This window comes from Sturnus vulgaris, chromosome 4 (genome assembly GCF_052056855.1).
Source record: "Sturnus vulgaris isolate bStuVul1 chromosome 4, bStuVul1.hap1, whole genome shotgun sequence".
NCBI lineage: Eukaryota > Metazoa > Chordata > Aves > Passeriformes > Sturnidae > Sturnus > Sturnus vulgaris.
Window position 1 is genome coordinate 7,816,166 of NC_142246.1, and position 20,644 is coordinate 7,836,809.

At 37.1% G+C, this 20,644-nt stretch overlaps 1 protein-coding gene across 1 annotated transcript in view; it reads right to left on the bottom strand.

Moving 5' to 3' along the window:
* Positions 1 to 1,158: 1,158 nt before the first annotated feature.
* LETM1 (leucine zipper and EF-hand containing transmembrane protein 1) overlaps positions 1,159 to 20,644 on the bottom strand; it is a 28,217-nt gene continuing 8,731 nt past the window's right edge. Inside the window, exons 4-14 of the mRNA XM_014895228.2 lie at positions 17,077 to 17,220; positions 16,448 to 16,585; positions 13,304 to 13,507; positions 12,729 to 12,848; positions 11,534 to 11,665; positions 10,898 to 11,068; positions 10,112 to 10,267; positions 9,197 to 9,331; positions 8,447 to 8,634; positions 6,401 to 6,539; positions 1,159 to 5,029 (exon numbers count right to left, since the gene is read on the bottom strand). Coding sequence (XP_014750714.1) covers positions 4,880 to 5,029; positions 6,401 to 6,539; positions 8,447 to 8,634; positions 9,197 to 9,331; positions 10,112 to 10,267; positions 10,898 to 11,068; positions 11,534 to 11,665; positions 12,729 to 12,848; positions 13,304 to 13,507; positions 16,448 to 16,585; positions 17,077 to 17,220 — 1,677 coding nt within the window. The 3' untranslated portion in view covers positions 1,159 to 4,879. The remainder of the gene's footprint in view (positions 5,030 to 6,400; positions 6,540 to 8,446; positions 8,635 to 9,196; positions 9,332 to 10,111; positions 10,268 to 10,897; positions 11,069 to 11,533; positions 11,666 to 12,728; positions 12,849 to 13,303; positions 13,508 to 16,447; positions 16,586 to 17,076; positions 17,221 to 20,644) is intronic.

Below are 20,644 nucleotides of genomic sequence, written 5' to 3' on the forward strand. Positions count from 1 at the left end.
TCACAGCAATATGTTCATTATCATTAGCTGTTAGAGCAGGCAGTTCCATTCCCTCTGTGCATATTTGCAGGCAATGCACAAATCCACATCTGCAATTGCATTGGGTCTGGCTGAGCTGGAGTTCATTTCCCCACGGCAGCCCTCACAGTGCTGTGCTTTGCCCTGGGAAAGGTGTTGATAACACAGCCATGTTTTGGCTGCTGCTGAGCAGGGCTGGCACAGCATCAGAGCTGCCTCAACATTCCCCCATCAATGGGCTAGGAGTGGGCAAGATCCTGGGGGGGGACACAACCTAATTTACCAAAGGTATATTCTAGACCATATGATGTCAGCTCAGATATAAAGCCAAGGAAAGGAGAAGGACATTCATTATTTACAATGTTTGCCTTCCAGAGCAATCTCCATACCTGCTGAAGCCCTGCTTCCCAGGAAGTGGCTGAACATCACCTGATGATGGGGAGTACAGAATAAATCTTACTTTTTTCCTCTTTGCTTGTGCATGCACAAACTTTTGCTGCTGCCTTAGTAAACTGTCTTATCTCAATCTACAAGCTGTCCCCATTTTCCCCTTAGATTTTAACAGTTACACACGATTGTTATAAACATGCCATAAAGATTCATTAAAGAGCGTAATAACCAATGTATCTCTGCAAAGAGAACAGCGGATGCAGAAGCCACTCTCTCTCTTGGGAGTTCAGTAAATATGATCACGGGCATTTGCAATGCTCACATTTAATTCACAAACTCAAACCTCAATTCCTCTGCAAGTCAGTTTGACCACTGATGCATACCCCCCCCCCATTCACCCTAATTAAAAGGTCATTAAAGGAAATTCTTAAAGCAAAAGCTTAAAAGGAACAAGTTTTGCCACTTCTAAAGCTTTTTATTTGGTATTTGGCTTTAAGCATAAGGAAAAATTTGCAACCCAACCTTGCTTATTTATTATTTTAAAAGCATGTCAAGGCAGAAGGTTGTCTTCAGCCACCTGTAGGAACACTTTACACTAGAGAGCAGATTCAGCATTTGCATATTCCCAAATCCTGTTTTAAAGCAGACAGGACACAGCTCATCAGCATCCAGCCCTGTGCCTGGCATCTCATCTGAAGAGCAATAAATTAACACTAAATAATCAAAACCAACAGAAAAATAATGGAGAGATTACGTTTCAAAATGATACTTTTATTGTAACTAAACAAAGGACACAAGCTCCAATTAACATAAAAATTTTATACTGAGTTATGGCAAACACAGGACCAGTATGCTCAGAGCACAGACAAATGATTTTCAACTGAAATTTATAACACAGGCTGAAATTCATCAACTGAAAAGCAAAACTTGGAATACATACGAAGAACAGAATATGGGATTATTCTTTCAATTAAGTATACCCAATTATTTGGTATTAACAATTTAAAAGTATTTAAATACATGCTGAAGTAGCTAAAGTTAAAATTATTAGCAAGGTATGCAGATATAAAGTTACAAGAAGTATTTTGGAGTTGTATAAAAGATGTAGCTTTTTCCCCAACAAAGCCTACATAAGTGTAAGGTACTATCTCTACCTGCCTGCAGCCCTGCTGACAAACTCTGACTGAACCAGCTTTCTGGCACTAAACCTGCAGGTAGATTGACTCTCACAGCATGTAGTCAGTGATGAAAATCTCCATGAAAACCATCTTTTGGGCTAAGATGAAACAGAAACAAGTTTTTCAATAAAATAGGTCCTATATTTGAAGGGGGGAAAACAAATCACATCCTACTTCTCTTCCCAGTTGCTAAATGGATTTTTTAAAAAGCTTTTTGTGTGTTTTACATTTTCCCCCTGAATAGTTTTTAGTCAAAATCTTATTTGAATCTCCAACAATCCCACCAATGATCTTACCAATCACCTAAGTCTGAGCTCAGAGGCTTTGCCTGTGTAAGTCACAAAGTCATCAAAATCTCACATATTCTTTAAATTATTTAAAGAAATATTTACATCTCCTGATTAAATATTCACTCAGGAATAAGTTCTGGCCAGTTAATGTACACTTAGAAGTCACCCTTTCTCTGAATATACCACAGCTTCTGGATTTTTGGTCAACGCCAAAGGCAACCAAGCACATTATCTGGAGCTATTCCACTCTGCTGCAGTTGCCTGTATCACCAGGACAGAGCTGCTTGGGAGGTTCAAAGTTGGGTAAAAGTGGATCACTGAGGGCTTCCTAATCTTTTAAAGCTTGCAGAACATGTGTTGTTCAAGTCTGCCTGTCATGAGTTTACCTGCTTTCAATAGAAGGAAGGTATTCCCCATGGAAATCCTTTCTCTGGTTGGTGTGCACGTCCTGTGAATGCTTTAGGTCAGCAGAAAGTTGGCATTTAAATGTATTTTATGTAATCTGTAGAGATTTCACAATATGCCAAATTTCATGCAAGCCTAAATGTATCACAGTTACTTTAATCAGAATATTCTTCATAAAATAAACAAATCAGCTATTTTTGGCTCCCTTCTTATATAGTCCACAGAAAACTTAAGTGAACAGTAAACACAGAACAGCAGCAAAGTGCTTTTAACTCCCAAATACTGCAGCCAGCCAATTTACTTTCAGGACAGTTAAAGCTCTGTAAAACGTTAATCAATAAATATTTGAAAACATGTTTTTCTGCTACTTCCCTGGTCTAAATCTGCACGCATTCAAGTGAATACAATTCCTAAGTTTTTGATATTCCATGAAAGGTAGCAGGCAATTTTAAAGTATCTTTACCACGTTTCAGGAATGTCAAGTAATATTCTTATACATTGTTTTAAAATTGAAAATATGCCACTGTAAAAATTTAGCGTACTTCAAAGCCCACAAATTCTAGCTGTAAATTATAAAATGAAAAATTAGTTTTTAAGATTGTATTTTTGTGAAATCAGTTTTATTCTTGAATTTTCATCTAACACAAGCATTGGCCTTAAAAAAAAAAAGCACCTAGTGAAGTCAGATCTTCAAAAATCTACAAAGGGATTTCCCTGCTGAAATCTCCAAGGTAATCTCAATTTATGAGGAAGAGAACAGCCCCCTTGTTTTGGGATATGTGAGCCTTAAAGATTGTACTGATTTGAAATTTCAGCTTCACCACAGCAATTTCACACTTCAGAGACAATTACAGTAATTCTCAGGAGGATCTTGCTGTAAGCAGCTTTCTTTGCAAACTGTACAGAATATGAAGACACTGACTTTTTCTAGAACTGTACATCTCACTGTACATATTGCTTTGGAAACAACTAAATACAATGGTCCATATCATGCAAGCCATGAGACTGTCAAAACTTCTTTTGTTCCACTAACTTCAAATAAGTTTGTACAAATAATTTAGCCAATCTAGATAAATACTGCACATGGAATTATGCTGAAATATGCTTGGGAGTCGATATTTTCTACAAAAATATGCTACTACGACTAAAAGCATTAAATACTAACTGCCCACCTCAATATCACCATGTACAGTGCCATTGTCAGATGTGCTCTCTATTATGTACACAAAATCAAGAATGGTTGTACATTTTATAATACTGGGTGCAAAATAAAAACAGAATAAAAACCCCAAACCACAACCCTGCTGTTTCAAGCTACACTACGGGTATCTCATAATAGATTTTAAGAAAAGTGTAAAATTTAGGCTACCATGAATTATGGAACATCCCAGAGTTAGTATTTTAGTTTTAAAACTTTAAAATTTACTACTAAGAAGAAATATTAATGAGAAAACCTTGACCAGTATATAGTCACACATTTAAAGGCAGTGACTATAAGCAATTAGAAAAACAATAATGTAATCCAAGCACTGGCAATACCAGAAATGACTTGTTGACTGCACAGTAAGCAAAGCCATGAGATGAACATATTTATGTACTCTGACTATACTTGGTTAATGACTTTATACCTGAGATGAAAATTGAGAGGTAAGAGAACTAGTTATGGTGTAAATAATTATCAGATGAAAAACAAGCACACAAAGATAGCTACATTATTAAAAATATATGCATAAAGATCACAACTGACATTTTCTCCTTTTGATTATTTTCATCCTGCTATCCAGACAAACACTTTAACTCACTTTACCATGTGACAGATTGTGTTCTGAAACTATTTTAAAGGCTCCTGTGATTCCAATGCTTTAATAATTCATGGAGCTTTGAGTAGAAGCAACATACTCTACTCTCTAGTCCTATGAAATTTAAGGCACCCATAAGTAGCAAACTTCATGCCAAGTTTCCATTCTAGGGAAAAATAAATCTGATTTTTCCCTTCAACAGAAAATAATAGTAACCAGGAATTCATAAAAGTGATCAGAATGCCACATTCTCTGTCAGTGAGGCAACAGCTTAGTGATATTTAGCTTAAAAATCCCTAAATCTATAGAGATACTACTGAAGCCACAGAATCTTCACTAGCAGATAAGAAAATGTATAATATTGTGATGGAACAGAAAGCTTGTATTAAATTCTGCAAAAGCTAAAAGGTAGAAGCAGAGCAAGGTTGGGCCCCATGTAACGATGGAAGAAAATAAATGGGAAACATTTCTCCATGATAGATACACTTAATTTATACAGCAAACTTCCAAGTTTAATGGATCACTGTACCACAACAATGAGTGCAAATACATCTTTTTGTGGGCAGGAGCACTGCTAAAGAAGCAGATTCTGTTTCCATCAGTATGGAACGACACTAAATCACTTCTTTGATGAACGGAAATTTCATTCCATATGTCAGAAAACATATCTACAATTTATTACCAGAATCAGCTCAAAACACTTCCCATAATCACAAAGCTCAAGTAATATGTAGCCATTAGACACAGAAAGATATACAAGATTTTGGTTACAACTGCAATTAGCTTCAGATTCTGAAGCTTAATTCTTTGCTTCTGCAGCTTCCTTATCCTGCTTTTCCTTTGCTTTCTCTTTTTCCTCCAGTTTTTCTTCTTTTTGAAGCAGTGACATAATCTCAGCAACCTGGCTGGTGCCAATATCAATATCTTCTTTGTCAATCAATTCTACAACCTACATGAACATAAAATGAAATTGACAGTGCATTTAGTTTTCCACGATGGAGACATTTTCCTACAATAAATTTTGTTAAGACAACGTAAGTATTCAGTTCTCATGTTCAAGAAAAAAAGCAATTTTTTTCTTACATGGAAGAAAAACTCAAACTACAACCAGTACCTCAAAAACATCGAGAGTATTGAAAAAAAGCTAAAACGTCAACTACAAGACTTAGAACTTTTGACCTTTGTGTGTGCAGCATGCAAAGACATTTTAAAGCATTAGTAAAACAGACTCATTTATTTTATCTGTTTCAATGGAAAGTTGATATTCAGTAGCTGTTGAAAAAGTATTTAAGACAGTAATTCATAGGCTTAGTTTTATTTTAATTTCATTTAAGATGACTTACTGTACTAGATAGGCACAAAATTATAAAAACTTAAAAGTAGAGAGGGTGGGCCTTTCAGAAAGCAAATGAAAAAAAATAATCTAGTAAATTATTCCAAATTCCTTTAAATAGCTTTTTGTACAAATGTATTCTTGGCATATCTCCTCAAGTTCCTAGAATTATTCTGCAATATATGCAGAATTTAGAAGTACATTTTATCTGTGTTGCTAAATATGCAACGGCTGTTTAGAGCAACAGAGAAGATAATCACCACTGGGGCAGTAGAAAGGAAAAATATGTTTCAAAAGGCTGACACTGTATTTTCTAGCTGGCCATAGTTTAAATGCTATTTCTGTATAAGTAGCAGAATGACTTGCAGGAAGTAAGTTTCAGGACAAATCTAAATTTACCAAGTAAAAAAGAAACAAGAAAATGAAGTTGAGAAGCAGAGAGAACCTGAGAATATTCAGCAAAATGAGAGAACAGGACAAATCAGACAACAAACAAAAGTCATTTACAGTGGATTTAAAGGACAGCTGGGGGTCTGTTGTCTTTCAAGCACAGGAAATACAGATCTCAATGCAACATCTGAAGTATACAAGCAGGCAAGAGAAGCTACTGTTATGCATTGATATGAAATATATCTATGGATGTTTTGTCAAGTCTTTCGCTAACAGTGGTGGTTCTACTCCCTCCCGTTTGCAAGTAATAACAAAATTACCATAATTTACAGAACTTGACAGAGACATACAGGAAAACCTAGAGCTTTAAAGGTAGTGTGGCAACGGACATGATTTCCCCCCCCTCCAAAAAAAAGAACCCAACAATATAGATTATGGTTAACCCTACAGCCATATAGATTCTCAAGATGCTGTAATATAAGATATGTTTTCAATACGTACCAAAAACCTCACTGGCATTAAGTAAAGACTCTTGCAAAAGACTGCACTATGAATGTTTGAAGGATGGTTAGCCTTCTAAGAAGTCTACAAACTTACCTTAACAACATTATCTATATCAATTTGGCCATCCTTGTTTTCATCTAGTGCCTCTGCAATCCTTGTCAGCTTCTCCTCTGGAATCTTCTGAATTTGTTTCATTGCATTAATTAGCTCAGCAATGCTGATGAGATTCTTCCTGAAGAGAAAGCATAAACTCTACATGACAAGCAGTTACTCCAAAGGAATAAGGTTAACAAAAGGCAGTACTGGAAGCTACTACACTGCAGGATGCCTGCAAAATTATTGAATAGTTATTTATAATCCTGAACAGAATGCAAAACAGCAAAAAGGAGTTACTGATCAGCAAGCAGATTTTTATCTTACCATGAGATCTCATGCTCTTAGTTTCCACGTTTTACTGAACAAATACAAGTACCCAGAAGCATTTGAAATAAAATTTTCTGTGCTTCCCAGACTGTGTATCTAATGCCCTTTGTCCCCTCACTCCCCCATTTAGCAAAGATACAGCACCGTGTTTCTGGCATCCTTTTACATATAGAGGCTGGCTGACAGAAGATCAATGAGTCACAGGAAAACAAAAGCTTAGAATCAATCACTTGAACAATTGAGCTGTTTTGTTAAATCAGCTTCATTTGCTCCTGTCAAGGACCAGACTCTGAGGAAGGAAGGACTAGCAGGTTTCAGATGTAACTCTGCTCACTGATCTCATGACATCCAAGTTGTCTGCCACAACCTAAAGCCCTTGCTTGCCTATGTATTTTGTTAGTTTGAAGAAACATCTTCCAGCACAGATCCAGCTGAAATGCAGAAGAAAGGAAGACAATAAATAGTAAAATGAAGGGCATTATCAGTGTAGTCCCAGCTCTTCTGGGCACAGACAGACTTTTATGCAAGGAACATTTCTCAAGCTGCCACTAAATGTCCTGGACATGGCTTGATAATAACTGCATCATCCTGAAGATTAAAAGACAAGCCTTTGACAACTAAGCAATATTTAAACTAATAATTTTCAATCATCCACAATCACCTACAAAATTATCCACAAAACCATTCATTACAAAGTATAATTACATTCAGTACAAGCAGATTCTGCACTGTGTTGTTAGTTTACAAATTCAGATGGTTTTGATCAACAACTCCTCTGTAGCACCATTCATATGGCTGCCTTAACGCCAGAACACAAAATCTGTAACAAATGACCGTTTGCCCTGGGGACTGGAAAATACAGAGCTCAGAAGCAACAAAAGCAGAATCTCTATTTCTGTTTAGTTATGCTTTTGGGAGCTGGGATACTCTCTTAATGAACAATACAAAATGGTGCAAGCATGAACCAGATTAATACAGCATTCATGATCACAAACCATGACAGTTTGTGTCACAGTTTCCAGATATTTCAATGTGTATAACAAGCAGTATATGACCATTTAACACAGGATTGCCTGAAAGACTGTCCAATAATATTAAAACCCAGATAAGTGTTGATAAATGAATTTTGTAATTAAACTATCAGGAAAGATATTTCATTGAAAATCCGTGTATTAAAAAATTGAAATTAAGTAAATCTTCTTAGAAAGGGAGTGTGTAAAATGATCTCCTTACTTCCATTAGACACATTTCCCCACTTGTCTTCAGACACCATAGAACCTTGCAATTTTTCCTCACTAACTTTTATTACTAAACAACAACAGATATGGATATGCTCACACATTGTTGCACACCTTTTCCATCAATGGCACAGGCAAAATTACTATGTGAGGGGCATGACTAAGAGGATGATTTCACCTGTAATCCCGTTAGTGCCAGAGGCATGGGCAAGATGGTAAGATTCTAATGAACACTGACTTTCAGAATACCTTGAGGACCTGAGGAAGTATACATCCTTTTTTTCTTTATCAATTCAATTCATATTTAGCCTTAGAAGACAGAAAATCTGCAGCACAATTTTCTTTATTTTATTTTTTAAAATCAATTATTTCAATTTTCTAAACAAGTTATTCACCAATTCTTTTCTAACCACGCATCAGACAAAAGCAAGAGTGAAGGTGAACAGCCAGACACATTCAGTGCTCCCAGGTCACTTACCCAGCAGAAGTATCCTCAGCATCCAGCTTTGCATCTGCTGTCTTTTGACTTGTTTCTAACTCCACAATAATTTTGTCTATCTGACCAATCATTCGGTTCACTCTCTTCGTCAGTCGCTTGCTTGCCTTTGACTCTTCCACTGCCTCTTCCTCACCAGTTTTAGAAAGCTCCTTTATCTCTTGCAAATCCTGAAATAAATGATCAAGAGCGAGAAAAGCTTTTGCTGGTGTGAATTCATAACAACAGACACTATTGACTTCAATCAGCATTTCAAGTCAGGAGTCATTTGTAGATGAAATACAAGTGTAGAGACATACAAAGCCAGATGTAATCAGAACAATAAATTCTAACACTGCTGCCTTTTTCATGCACCCCTTAAATGTTATTTTCCAAACCTTTCCCAAGACTGGATAAGGTTCATTTTACTTATCTTGGAAGTTTCTGTAATATTGATATCTACACTTGCTAAAAAAGAACTGCAGCATGCAGCAGTCAGTCAGCTCCTGTTACCACAGTCACTCTGGGAACAAGAGCAGGATTCTCATCTGCTAGGAACTACTCCACTGATAACAATTAGGCTTTGAACATGGTACACAAATGAGGCTCTGCATTGTCATATACAAAGTTTATTCACTCAGCTTCCAACTTCAGACTAACACACAACCAAAAAAGATAATCTTTAAATTTGTGGATCATTTCTGCTACAACTAAACATGAACAGAAAAAGAACTTCCATGTCCCATTCCTTACCTCATTATACTCCTGGATATCATCCTTCAATTCCTCAAGCTCCTCCTTTTCCTTTGTTAGTGATTTTTTCTGTTCCTGCAGCTTGGTGCAAGCGTCACTCAGCACATCAATCTCCTCCTTGGTGATTTCCTCACCCTGTACAGAAAACATACACAAATTTTAAAAAGGCACATTTTTGATCTTCCGCCAAGATTTTCAGTCTTTTAGAAGAAAAGAGAAACTCAAGATTCTTTTTCCATGATCAGGGTCACTACTATCATGCAGTCATTTTGAGGTTAGTGCAGAGATTTTAAATGGTAAGGCAGTTAATTTGCTATGGTACATAATTTTTTGAAGTGTACCAATAGTAAGTTCAGCTAATGTGATTAATTACATGAGTTTTGGCTATTCAAAATTCCATATCCAATCATCTTGTTTTAGAATGTTTTGCTCCATTTGTTCCTGGGTTGAGCAATTAAAACAACTGAGAAACAATTCACTATGTATGGGAAAAGACAAATTACACCAAAAAATTGGCAATGTTTGGAAAGTTGAGCTGTAGAAAAGTTATCTTTAATAACCTCTGTGAGAACGAGGATGAATATCCATAGTTTGTGAAGTACATTTTTCTCTTGACAAACTGAGAATAAAATATGCACAGGCCCATTCCATCTACAGATAGTGCAAGTGTCCCCCAAAACAGGCATATTAATTTCAGTAATGCAGATAGATGAAAGAGATGCTCTGAGATGTTTTGTGTTGACTTCAGCTTCTGCATTGGTGGATTGTCAATCCACTAAGTAATTGTTTTTAACTGACAGAATGTGGTGAGAGGATTAAAAGTGAAGGCCAGACAAGCAATTTATCATGGTTCTCACATGAATGTTCTAAATATTTACATTCAAAAATATGAAAATGTGTGGTAATCCAGATTACCTTAATGCCTTCCAGCACTGGTGCTGTATCTATCAGTGCCTCTGGGTGCACTGCTGCACCTGCCCGTGCCAGTTCTGGTTCAGTATCCATCGCCACCTGGCTTTTTTTAGCTTGCAGAACAGTTGCTTCAAGATCTGCTGCTGGTTCCACCGCTTTCTAAATTTAAAACACCTCATTAGGTTTCATTTAAAAAAAACAAAACATTAGCTGTATTAACATCAGTAAAGAATGATTTGTCAAAATAGAGACAGTTGCCAAAGTAGAAACACACGTTTTTATAAGAATAGATTAAAAAACTGAAACATATTGAGTGGTTTCACATTAACATGCCCACTTGTACGTAAAGAATTTCTGTGAGCTCCCGAGGCTTAATTCACTAATAAAGCAGGCCAACAGCTTTTATAGTTCAATATTATACAACAACATTATCAGGTTAATGATAAATAGAAACAGTCAAAGATAAGAACATTTAAAATATGGGGCACTGAAAATTAAAAAAAAAAAACACACAAAACCACTACCTTTACTACAGAAAGTCTTATCTTACAGCTTTAATTAAGAAGGAAGAGAAATCAAAGATAAGTAAGACTGAGCTAACATTTTATAGTAAATTTTACAGTATTTTCTTGTGTTGCAGTCAGTTTAAATATGCTCTCACATCTTCCATACATGGATCTAAAGTCCAGTTTCTTGCAGACAATACCAAGAGCTGAGGCAGTAAGTCATAACATGCTAGTTTTCACATCACTTGACATTTAATCCTCAACAGTTGTGAGCTGAACTTACCATGGCTGCAACTTCAAGGGTTTCTTTGGCTTTCTCTGCAGCTTCAGACATTTTCTTTTCTTCATTTTCTTTTCTAATGGCTTCCTCTTCCTGAAGTGTTGCTTCCAGCCGCACTTTGTTATCTATTTTTTCACCTTCAACTTCTGCCACTTTCACTTGAGCCTCTTTGGCCTAAAAATAATAAAAGTAATCAAACCGAAGTGTTTGTATATATACATACAGGTATGGCTGCATATTGTAAATTTAGATATCCTGACTGAGATAGGTAGTACAGGCATGCTACCATCTACTCTGATAATTTATCTCTCTACATAACTTCATGTATTTTCAAGTACTAATGTCTTTATATGGCCTGAATCATTCATTAGTTTTTTTGTAAGTGAAAGGTGTATTCTATATCTTCTTATGCTATTACTGTCTGCTGCCAGGTAATCCAATATTGCCCTGTATTTGCTTTATCCTCATACCTCTCCACATACAACACAGGTTCTGCATTGGAAGGTCACTTAAACAAACCTATCTATGATTTAGTTTTTCAAGGAAAAGCAAGCAACTGAGAAGAACATCGACTTGTCTGGACGGATTTTCAGTCATGACACCGAAAATCAGTTACACACTATGTTCATCAATACTTACAGCACTGTCTGGTAGTGTCTGAAGGGTTGTTTTGAGCTGATCAGCTGGAGAAAGGGTATCTGGAAGATACATGGCTCTGGATAAAATAAGCAATGAAGTAGGAATTTCCTGGTTCAGGTGCAGATCTAACCACTGTAAGTGCAATACAAAAAACAAGTCTTCAATTTCAGGATGTTTTATTCTTTTTACAGATAAAATCAAGCAAAAGTAAATCTATTTTTTTTACCACTACTTATCAGTCAATATCCTAGTACAGGAACTACAGACTATAGCAGCTAAGAATTACAGCCATTGCAATGAAATATAGGAAGACGTATTTTGTTTGAAAAAGTATTTCAAGAAGTGCTGAATGAATATTTGAACAAGCAGTTTGTTTCACATACATCTTAAAATCACAGAACTATTTGGGTTGGGTTAAAGATCATCCATCTAGTTCCAACCTCCTGCCACAGGCAGGGACACCTTCCACTAAACTGTTACTCTGAGCTCCATTCAACCTGGCCTTGAACACCTCCAGGGATGGGGAGTCCACATCTCTGGGCAACCTGTGCCAATGTCTCACCACCCTCACAGAAAAGAATTTCTTCCTAATATCTAATCTAAACCTGCCCTCCTTCAACTTAAGGCCATTCTTCCTTCTCCTATCACTACACACCCTTGTGAAAAATCCCTCTCCAGCTTTCCTATAAGCCCCCTTTAGGTACTGAACGTGCTGTAGGGTGTCCCTGGAGTTCTCTCTTCTCCAGGCTGAACAACCCCAACGCTCTCAGCCCATGTCCATAATAGAGATGCTCCAGGCCCCTGTAATCACCTTAGCGGCCTCCTCTAGACATGTTCCAATAGACCTTCCTCTAATGCAGGCAACACCAAGAGACAACTGATCTACTTGGTGAAAATTTCCTCAGAGCAATATAATAACTGACAAGACAAACTTTCAAAATTGCAAACATATTTCAGATATGTTTAAATTTAAGTATCCGTGTCATCAAAACATCATGGTCAGAAGGCAGCAACCCACAGCTACTACATACTTACAAAGCACATGTGACAAAAGCTTATTAAGAAGAAAGACTGTTTTAACAAAGCCTTTACTAAGAAAAGAATCAAAATGACCTCTTGGAATCAGGACAAAAATCAGAGCATCAGAGCTAACAACTGGAACTAGGTCTGTGTGTTCAGTCATGCAAAACCATACCTGTTTAAGCTGCTCCTTGAGACGCTCCTCTGTCACACCAAGAGCTCTCATCCCTCGGGCACGACAAGCTGCCTGCAGTTCTTTAACAGTCAGGGTATCAACTCCCTCTTCAGCAATCATCTGCACAACGGAAAGGAAATTTCACCGTGTTAGAGATCAAAACAGAGGCACCACCAGCGCTGCACAGCCACGTGTTACAACAGCCACTAGAGGCTGCTGCGGTAACACAAAACAGCCTCAGCTGCTCCCACAGCTCCAGCATGGCCAGCCAGCCTCTAAGCTGGTATTTCTATCAGCTCCCTTGCAAATAATAATTTCATAGAGATGTTTTCCTTTGTGATATAATCATCTTCATTTCAATTAATGGAAGATTAAAATAAGGTCAGCTGTTTCTTAACAAATAAGGACGTTCCTGATTTTAAGCTCCTCAAGCCTTTTTGTTCAAAGTTCTCAAAAACAAGACAATTAAAAGAGAAAAGGAAAATGCCTAGAAAAACAAACATACATATATCCACACACACTCATTACTGCTATGTGTCAAAATGATTGCCCATCATCTATTCAGAATGACTCACCTTGTCATCTGCCTTTATGCTCCTCAACCTCATTGTCAGCTGGAAGCGAAGAAAGTTATTTGTCCCAATTGACTGAAGTTCCAACAATTTACAAAGTGCCACCAGCTGAGGCCTGGTCAGATTGTCCAGCGTCAACTCATCTTCAAACAGTTTAGAGAACCTTAAGATCTCCTCATTACTGGGTCTTTCACCAGTTTCCCTGATCTGTGAGAAAAAAACAAACACACACAAAGCTGTTCAAAGCAAATGTTATGGTTGGGCATTATTTTGAATAAAAACACTCTCCTCGTTTGTCAAGCACTTTGCAACAGTTTTGGGATAAGAAATAGCACATAAGGAAGCAATGAGAAAAGTTTTTAAAAAAACCAACAACTTACTTAGTCAAAAGAAATGTTGGTGTTGACAGTTTCCAACAACACTGCATAAGATACTTAAGATAAAACAAAACAAAAATTAGATGCACCTGTACACTAAGGAGCAGGTCTAGCTGAATTGCACTGCTATGGGATACCTCAATATATATCTTTGAGTTAATAAATAGTTGCTACAGGAGTCACACTGGCAGGTATTTGTTCTGGTACTATATTTACTAAACACAGAAACACATACGATAAAGATGGGAAGATAAAGAAGTTCACTCAATGACAAAAATTTTTCAAAACTGGTGTCCCCATGAAACACAGATTAGGACACTTAACTAGATACTTCTCTCCACACCCACACTTGTTACAGTACTATTTCTTTCAATTCCTAGATGTTCTGCAGTACCTCAGTGCAAATGTTTTTGTACTTGAAGTTATTCCAAAGTATAAAACACTGCTTGGGAAAGGACTCTGCATCCTTTGTAATGGCAGGTTCTATGTAACTGCTTGTAAAAATGCAAAGTTCAGCTTTTCCATGATGTGTTACCAATGGCTTCCCAGTCATTAAATCCAATTACTGGAAGCTGAAATAACAGCTCAAAGAAGTAGGAGAAAAATTCCCTAGTCTCATCAGGTCACAGTAAAGCATTATCATCTCTATAGATGTTGATTTTTCTATTTTAATTACGCTACCAAAAGCTTATTAGTAACATCACTGCATCAAAAATCTACAGAATTTACAGATAAATACTCCCAGTCACTTAACATCTTTGGTCTAATCATAGATATAAAAAAATCCCCACCTTTTTCCAATACCCCTACTTTTTTTTTAAATCTTGTAAAGAAAACGTAAAACTAGGTGACTAAGTTTGAAAACCTAACATTACCTGCATTGCCTGATTTATCGTGCCTACCTGTTTTACCTGCAAACTCAAATATTTTAGTGAACAGCTACTAGTACAGGAAAAGGTAAAAATCAGGAGACAAGACGGCCTTGAGCCCATTAACCTTCAGGATTTTTTTTTTTTGTAGCAGAGAAACCATCTTGAAGAAAGAAAGGTCAAAGGCCTTGTTGCTCTACTTTGCTAGTGCCTTCGCCACAGGAGCCAAAAATGGCATTTCAAAAACACAGGAAGTATTTTCTCCCTTATGTAAAGATGAATTTTGACAGAGCCAAGTATGTGTTTCTTGAAAGTACAAACTGAAGCTTTCTAGTACATCACTAGCTACAAAGCAACAGAGACAAATTCTGGAATTATGCAGCAGTCATGTTAAGCCTGTAATCAATGGTTCTTGCAGCATCAAATACTTCACCACAGAACCTGCTGTAAAAGAACAGCAAAAAGGTGGGAAACATTTAAGCTTCTTCTTGTTCTGACATTTATTATCTGGTACAGCGAAATGACATCAATGAAGTTTGTGTCTGTGGCACAAATGAAAAATATAAAGCTGTAAAAAGCACACCCACACATATGAAATACAGGGCTTGAAACTTCTTTTTTAGTCATCAGAGGAGCTTGGGACTTCCTTCAGCAAATGCGGAGTGAACCATCATTTATTTCCATGGAAATTAACGGCCAAACGTAAATTCTCAGTAGCAGTTCTTCCAGAAGAAAATGAAATGTTCTGAACATGAAGCATGACAGTGGCACGTTCCCAGAGCCTGCAGGGGCAGTGCCTCAGCCACTAACTGCTATAACTAACCACTTATAATGCTCTGCAGATTCAAAAGAACAGAAACAGATGACTGCAGAAAGGCTTCAAAGTACATGAATTTTGCAAGAAGTTACTGACTGGCAAAATTTGCCACTATGATTATGTGAGGTGATCTATGTGGCACTGTCAACATCATCTTATCACCTCACACTTCATTCTTAGCTCTGACATGCAGGAAAATCTTAAGCTATTTGACAGAACTTGTAAAGCCCATGTCTGAAACCAGGCTTCTGTGCCTATTTCCGTGCAAATACACACTCTCTGCAAAGGAGGGGACCACTGCCTTTCTTTAACAAAGCACCTGGTGATGTTGTTGGCTCCACCTCTATTTCAACAGCCCCACAATTAAGAGAAATCAGAGATAAACACTGTCCTGAGAAGACTTAAGAAGGCATTTTTCATCTCTCCAGGGAGTGCACCTGGAGTTCACCTACAGTTTGGTGAAAGGAAATGCTGTGAAATCTAAAGGCCATTAATGTAGGAGGCAGATGTCTGACACTTAAAGTCTTTTTGTCAGCAACCAAACTTCGATAGAAAAATTTTGCACCAAGCACAGCAACCACATTCTAGCTAAACCTCAGATTACACCACATTCTAGTCCATCTAGCAACTGTGCAATTAAAAACTGTTTTTATAAGCAGATTTAAATTTGACCCAAAAAATTGACTTTTCCCCCTATTAAGTTTCAATCAGTTAATTAGGAAAGAAGTCCTCTTCCAGTTTTCATACCCCATGTTAAAAAAAAAAGACGTCAAAACATACATGAGTAACCACTGAGCAGACCATGTTTCATGTTAGAGCTAACTTATTAACAAATAAGTGAACAAGAAGTAAATGAGCAGAAATACAGTGCTTCTAGAGTTAGAAAGTAAAAGCACCACCTAGAACACCAAAGTTAGTAACAGGAAAACTTCATCACATTGACAAAAGAGAAATTTGTCCTAAAAAAACATCATCTTGTTTCTGAGTCCAACAAAATAAAGGTATGTAATGATTACCATAGACCAAAAAACCCACACAGTTATTTTTTTGTAGGAAAAGAAAATACATTTTCCAAATATTTTACCTTTTGAAAGAATGTTGAAAAATCTTTTGTAACATTTCCCTTGGCTGCTTTATTTTTTAAGGCCATCTCCTCAATGGTGTCTTGAAGGAATTTAGCCAATTCAAGCTTTACTCTCAATTCTTTCTTCAATCTTTCCTCCTGTTAAAAAAATATTTGTCTTTAAAAGTTCCTGCCAGAAATACATGAACTAAACATCACTTCTGTCCCCAAACAAGTTATGTGGAGTAATTCTGGACTTCTGCTATAATACACACATTCCAAAGGGGCATTCACTCTTCCCAAAGATCCCCAAATCACACTGAAATGTTACAAAGTCTCTTTTAATACAACCAGAAAAATAAAATAAAACAGCTTTATTTCTCCTTTGTAGGAGTCATAGAAAATGGAAATGAGGATAGCAGAAAAGACAAGAGAGGCTTTCAACCCTGATAGCTTGGCACCTGCACATATAAAAAGCAGGAATGCACTGGTTCATTATTATATATTAAAGTAAGATAAGGAAGACAAAAGCATTACCACAATACTGAAAAAAATATTCCAACATTTTTAGACTTTTTCTTATTTCTTTACCAAGAAATTTCTAATTTTTAAAAAGAAAATCACTGGCTTATAAATTCAGACCTGCTTACCTTTTTAGACTTTGTCTCAAATGTAGAGGGAAGCATATTAGGGAACAACTTAAGAGCTACTGGAAGCAAAAATTCCATAAATGGGACGACAAGAAAAACCAAGAAAGGGACCAGGCGAAAAAGATCAGCACATATTCGAAGAAACTGGAAGGGAAAAAAAATTGATAAGCTAAATTTTAAATACTTCTTTTAAAGATAAGTTTTCATCATCTAATTATCACTTAGGCTCACATAGATATATTTGCTATGAAGAAATTTTGAAATAACAGAATAAAAGGTTGTGACAAAGTCAGTTTTTAGTGGTTTTTTTCAAGTTGCTATATACTACAGAGTGCTGGAGTTTCACCAGTTTTCAACACTATAGAAAGTATTTCAAAAGCCTCACTGTGTCTCAATAGGATTATTGAACAAGTATCTCATTTAAACCTCTTAAAAGCACCTGAAAACAGGAGGTGGTCATTTGTTGTCATTAAAGCTGCTTAACTTCTTTTATGCATCTTTATTTGCGCTCCACCACTTCTTACATGCATGAGCTGCTACAGACTAAGTAATCAAGAATAAAATGAAAGATCCCTCCCCCTCTGCCTTATAACAATTGTAATGTACATTTAAATCCAGGGTAATGAGGCCAGCTGGGTAGATTTTTTTTTAAAAACCACTGCTTTTCCAGAGCAGTAATCCTCTAAAGCAGGCAGTGTTCGTTACGGAATCTTGAACTGCATGAAATAAATACTGCCCTTGTGATTTCTGTACACTCACAAACATATATATTAGGCTGTACAGTCTATTATCAAATCTTTCAGTAATTGCTGAAAGCTTAATAACTCGGTTTATATTGGGGAGTGAAGATCTTGCTTGACTCTACCTCGTTTTTCAAAGGAAAAAACTGGTTGTTGGGAATCCCATCAGCTCCTAAATCAGGTACTCTACTGCCACAGCACTGTCCTTCCACACCAAGATTTGACAAACACAGCTCTGAGTGGCAAAATCTGGCAACACAAACGCTATTACAAAAGTAAACCCATGCTCCCCACTCCAGCCCCTCCCCACGGTTCATGGCAATCAAGGAGAATAGCAGCAACTACCAGCACAGATCCCATGTCCTCAGGACGGATTTGCTAGAATACAAAACCTGTAAAACTTCATTCAGAATTTTCTTACCATACAACCTGCCAAAATCTTAAGCACTACTGTATGTGGAATGCACGTGCTCTACAGATTCAAAGTTTGGCATTTTTTCTTTTTATAAAAAAAAAATTGGTTTCCCAGAAGGGATGCTTTGGTCCATTGTTTACAGACTCAAGGATTTTTCCATTCATTCCAACAATAGAAAGCAAATGACTACCATGGAGTTAAAAAAAAAAAAAAAAAAAAAGTAAAGTTTGGAAGAACATTTTTAAAATTCAGAAGGAAAGCATATTTTCCCTAAAAAAAGAAAACAACCTCAAAAGTTTCTATAGACTACAGAGTTCCTATTTTCCCCCAGTCTCTAGTCTCAGACTGCATGTAAGTATTTCTACAAAATCCATATCCAAGGAAGCAGTTTTACCACCAGAGTAAGCCAACCTAATGCTAACCTGAGATGAGGTATAAAGAGCCATGAAGGTGCACTGGCAGTCACACCACTGACCCATAAATACATGCACAGACAAGGAAGGGAAAAAGGATCAGTACAAACCAAGCGGGGGTGGGGCAGGAAAACCTGACTTAAGCATCCAGCTTTTCACAGCAGCACCGTCCTGGATCAGCTTTCACAAATCATGGAACTGCACTCTCGGCTAACTCAAGGAAAACAGATTTATGCAGGAACCTAACACAATGGTGTACAATTACACACACGGTATTTGGCAGCACAGCACGAGAACCTTGTGACTACTCTGTATGTGCTGTCACAGCTCGTGTATTCCACTCTTCCCTCCTCTGCAGGGAAGTTTGGAAAGCTGGCAGATTTGCCACAAACTCCGTGTGTTGTGTTTGCCACCTCACTGCCATGTCCTGAACCACCCTGCTGCAGGAGCCAGCACTAGATTTTACAAGTCAGTATCATGTTTTACTTTTTGCTGCCTTCTCTCCTGAGTGTAGATATGTGACCCTGCTGAATCCAAACCCTGTGAGCAATTGTTCAAGCATAATTTTGGAATTGACTTTTAGTTTACAAAAGCAATAGGTCCCTTTGCATTAGCCATGCTGCAATTGCTTGTTCATGTGGTTAGATTACCAGGATATCTTTCCATTATTGCCTCCAAAGAGGAAGGAAAGGGCAGGCAGAAATAACTCATTTGTCAGTCTGCATGAAGATAAGATTTCTCTAGGACTGTCAGCTCATGTGCAGCTTAATACTTTTAAAGCAGTATATACTTCAATTTGTATTTTATGTTTTTTGAAGTTCAGGAGATAATCCAGCACCAAAATGTTAAGACTTCTTTAAATCAGTCAGTATACTACAATTTAAGGTTGAACTGATAAAAAAAATGAGCTGTGTTGAAACAAACTTGAAATAAGATTTAAAAAAAAACCCAAAAGGGTTTTGTTCAGCTGCAGGCTGATTTGCTTTTCAGTGACCCCGGGTTCTGAGACTACCATGCCCTCAAACTCCAGAGACAGAATGTCCTCTTCATCCAAATACAGAAAACACAAAACCTAGATTGAGAAACTAACATTACTGTAGTTACTAAAGCTAATTTTTCTACCTCTCCTACACTGGATTTGCATGCATATAAACACACACATACATCATTAGATAAGAGATAGGCTACACCAATGTAAACACTAATTTCTATCTACAAACAAATAAATGTCCATTTCATTCAAAAAGAGAATAAATACCAAAAGTGAACATTTGCACAAAAAACAAATCCAGGAAGGCCAAATGCCAAATTACTACTTAAACACGAGGAAGACAGCTCTATCATCACTAGATAACAAAATCAAAAGGTAATCAAATGAATAAATCCATCTATTGATGGAATATTGCTGCTGTTTATAAAATTTCTCAGAAGTATGGCTTAGTAAACATGAAAGAGGCAGGAAAATCAATGGTTCCAATCTTCCCCCTGGAGAATTTCCGATTCTGTTTTAAACCATGAATTAATTTGTTTCGCTTGGCTTTCCAAGTTCCCCAAAGCTCTCAACGAGCCAGCACAAACCAGAACTGCTACTTCAAGAAGTCCTGCAGTCCTCACCTTCCCCTATCCTCAGTTACCCTTTCTGGTACTACATAATCCCCTCTCACGTCAGCACAGGCTGTTTTATTTATTGCTGAGCAACGTCTCAGCTGGACCAGCTGCCAAGCATTCCCGTGTAGCAGCCAAGGAAGATGGCAAAACTGAAGGAGCATGAAGATGCTGAGACCACCGAGCAGAGCAGCCCGAGAGGAAACCACACCCACCCACAGACAGAGACTGCTACACGTGCCTGTAACAATTTTTGCCACTTGTCTAACCTTGTGAATTTAGGAAGAACTTTTTCATACTGCATTTAAGATGTGATGGGGTTTAATTACAAATGAAATTGTTCAAATGTAACCAATTTTTATCAGGAAATTATAAAACCAATGAGCGGATATTCA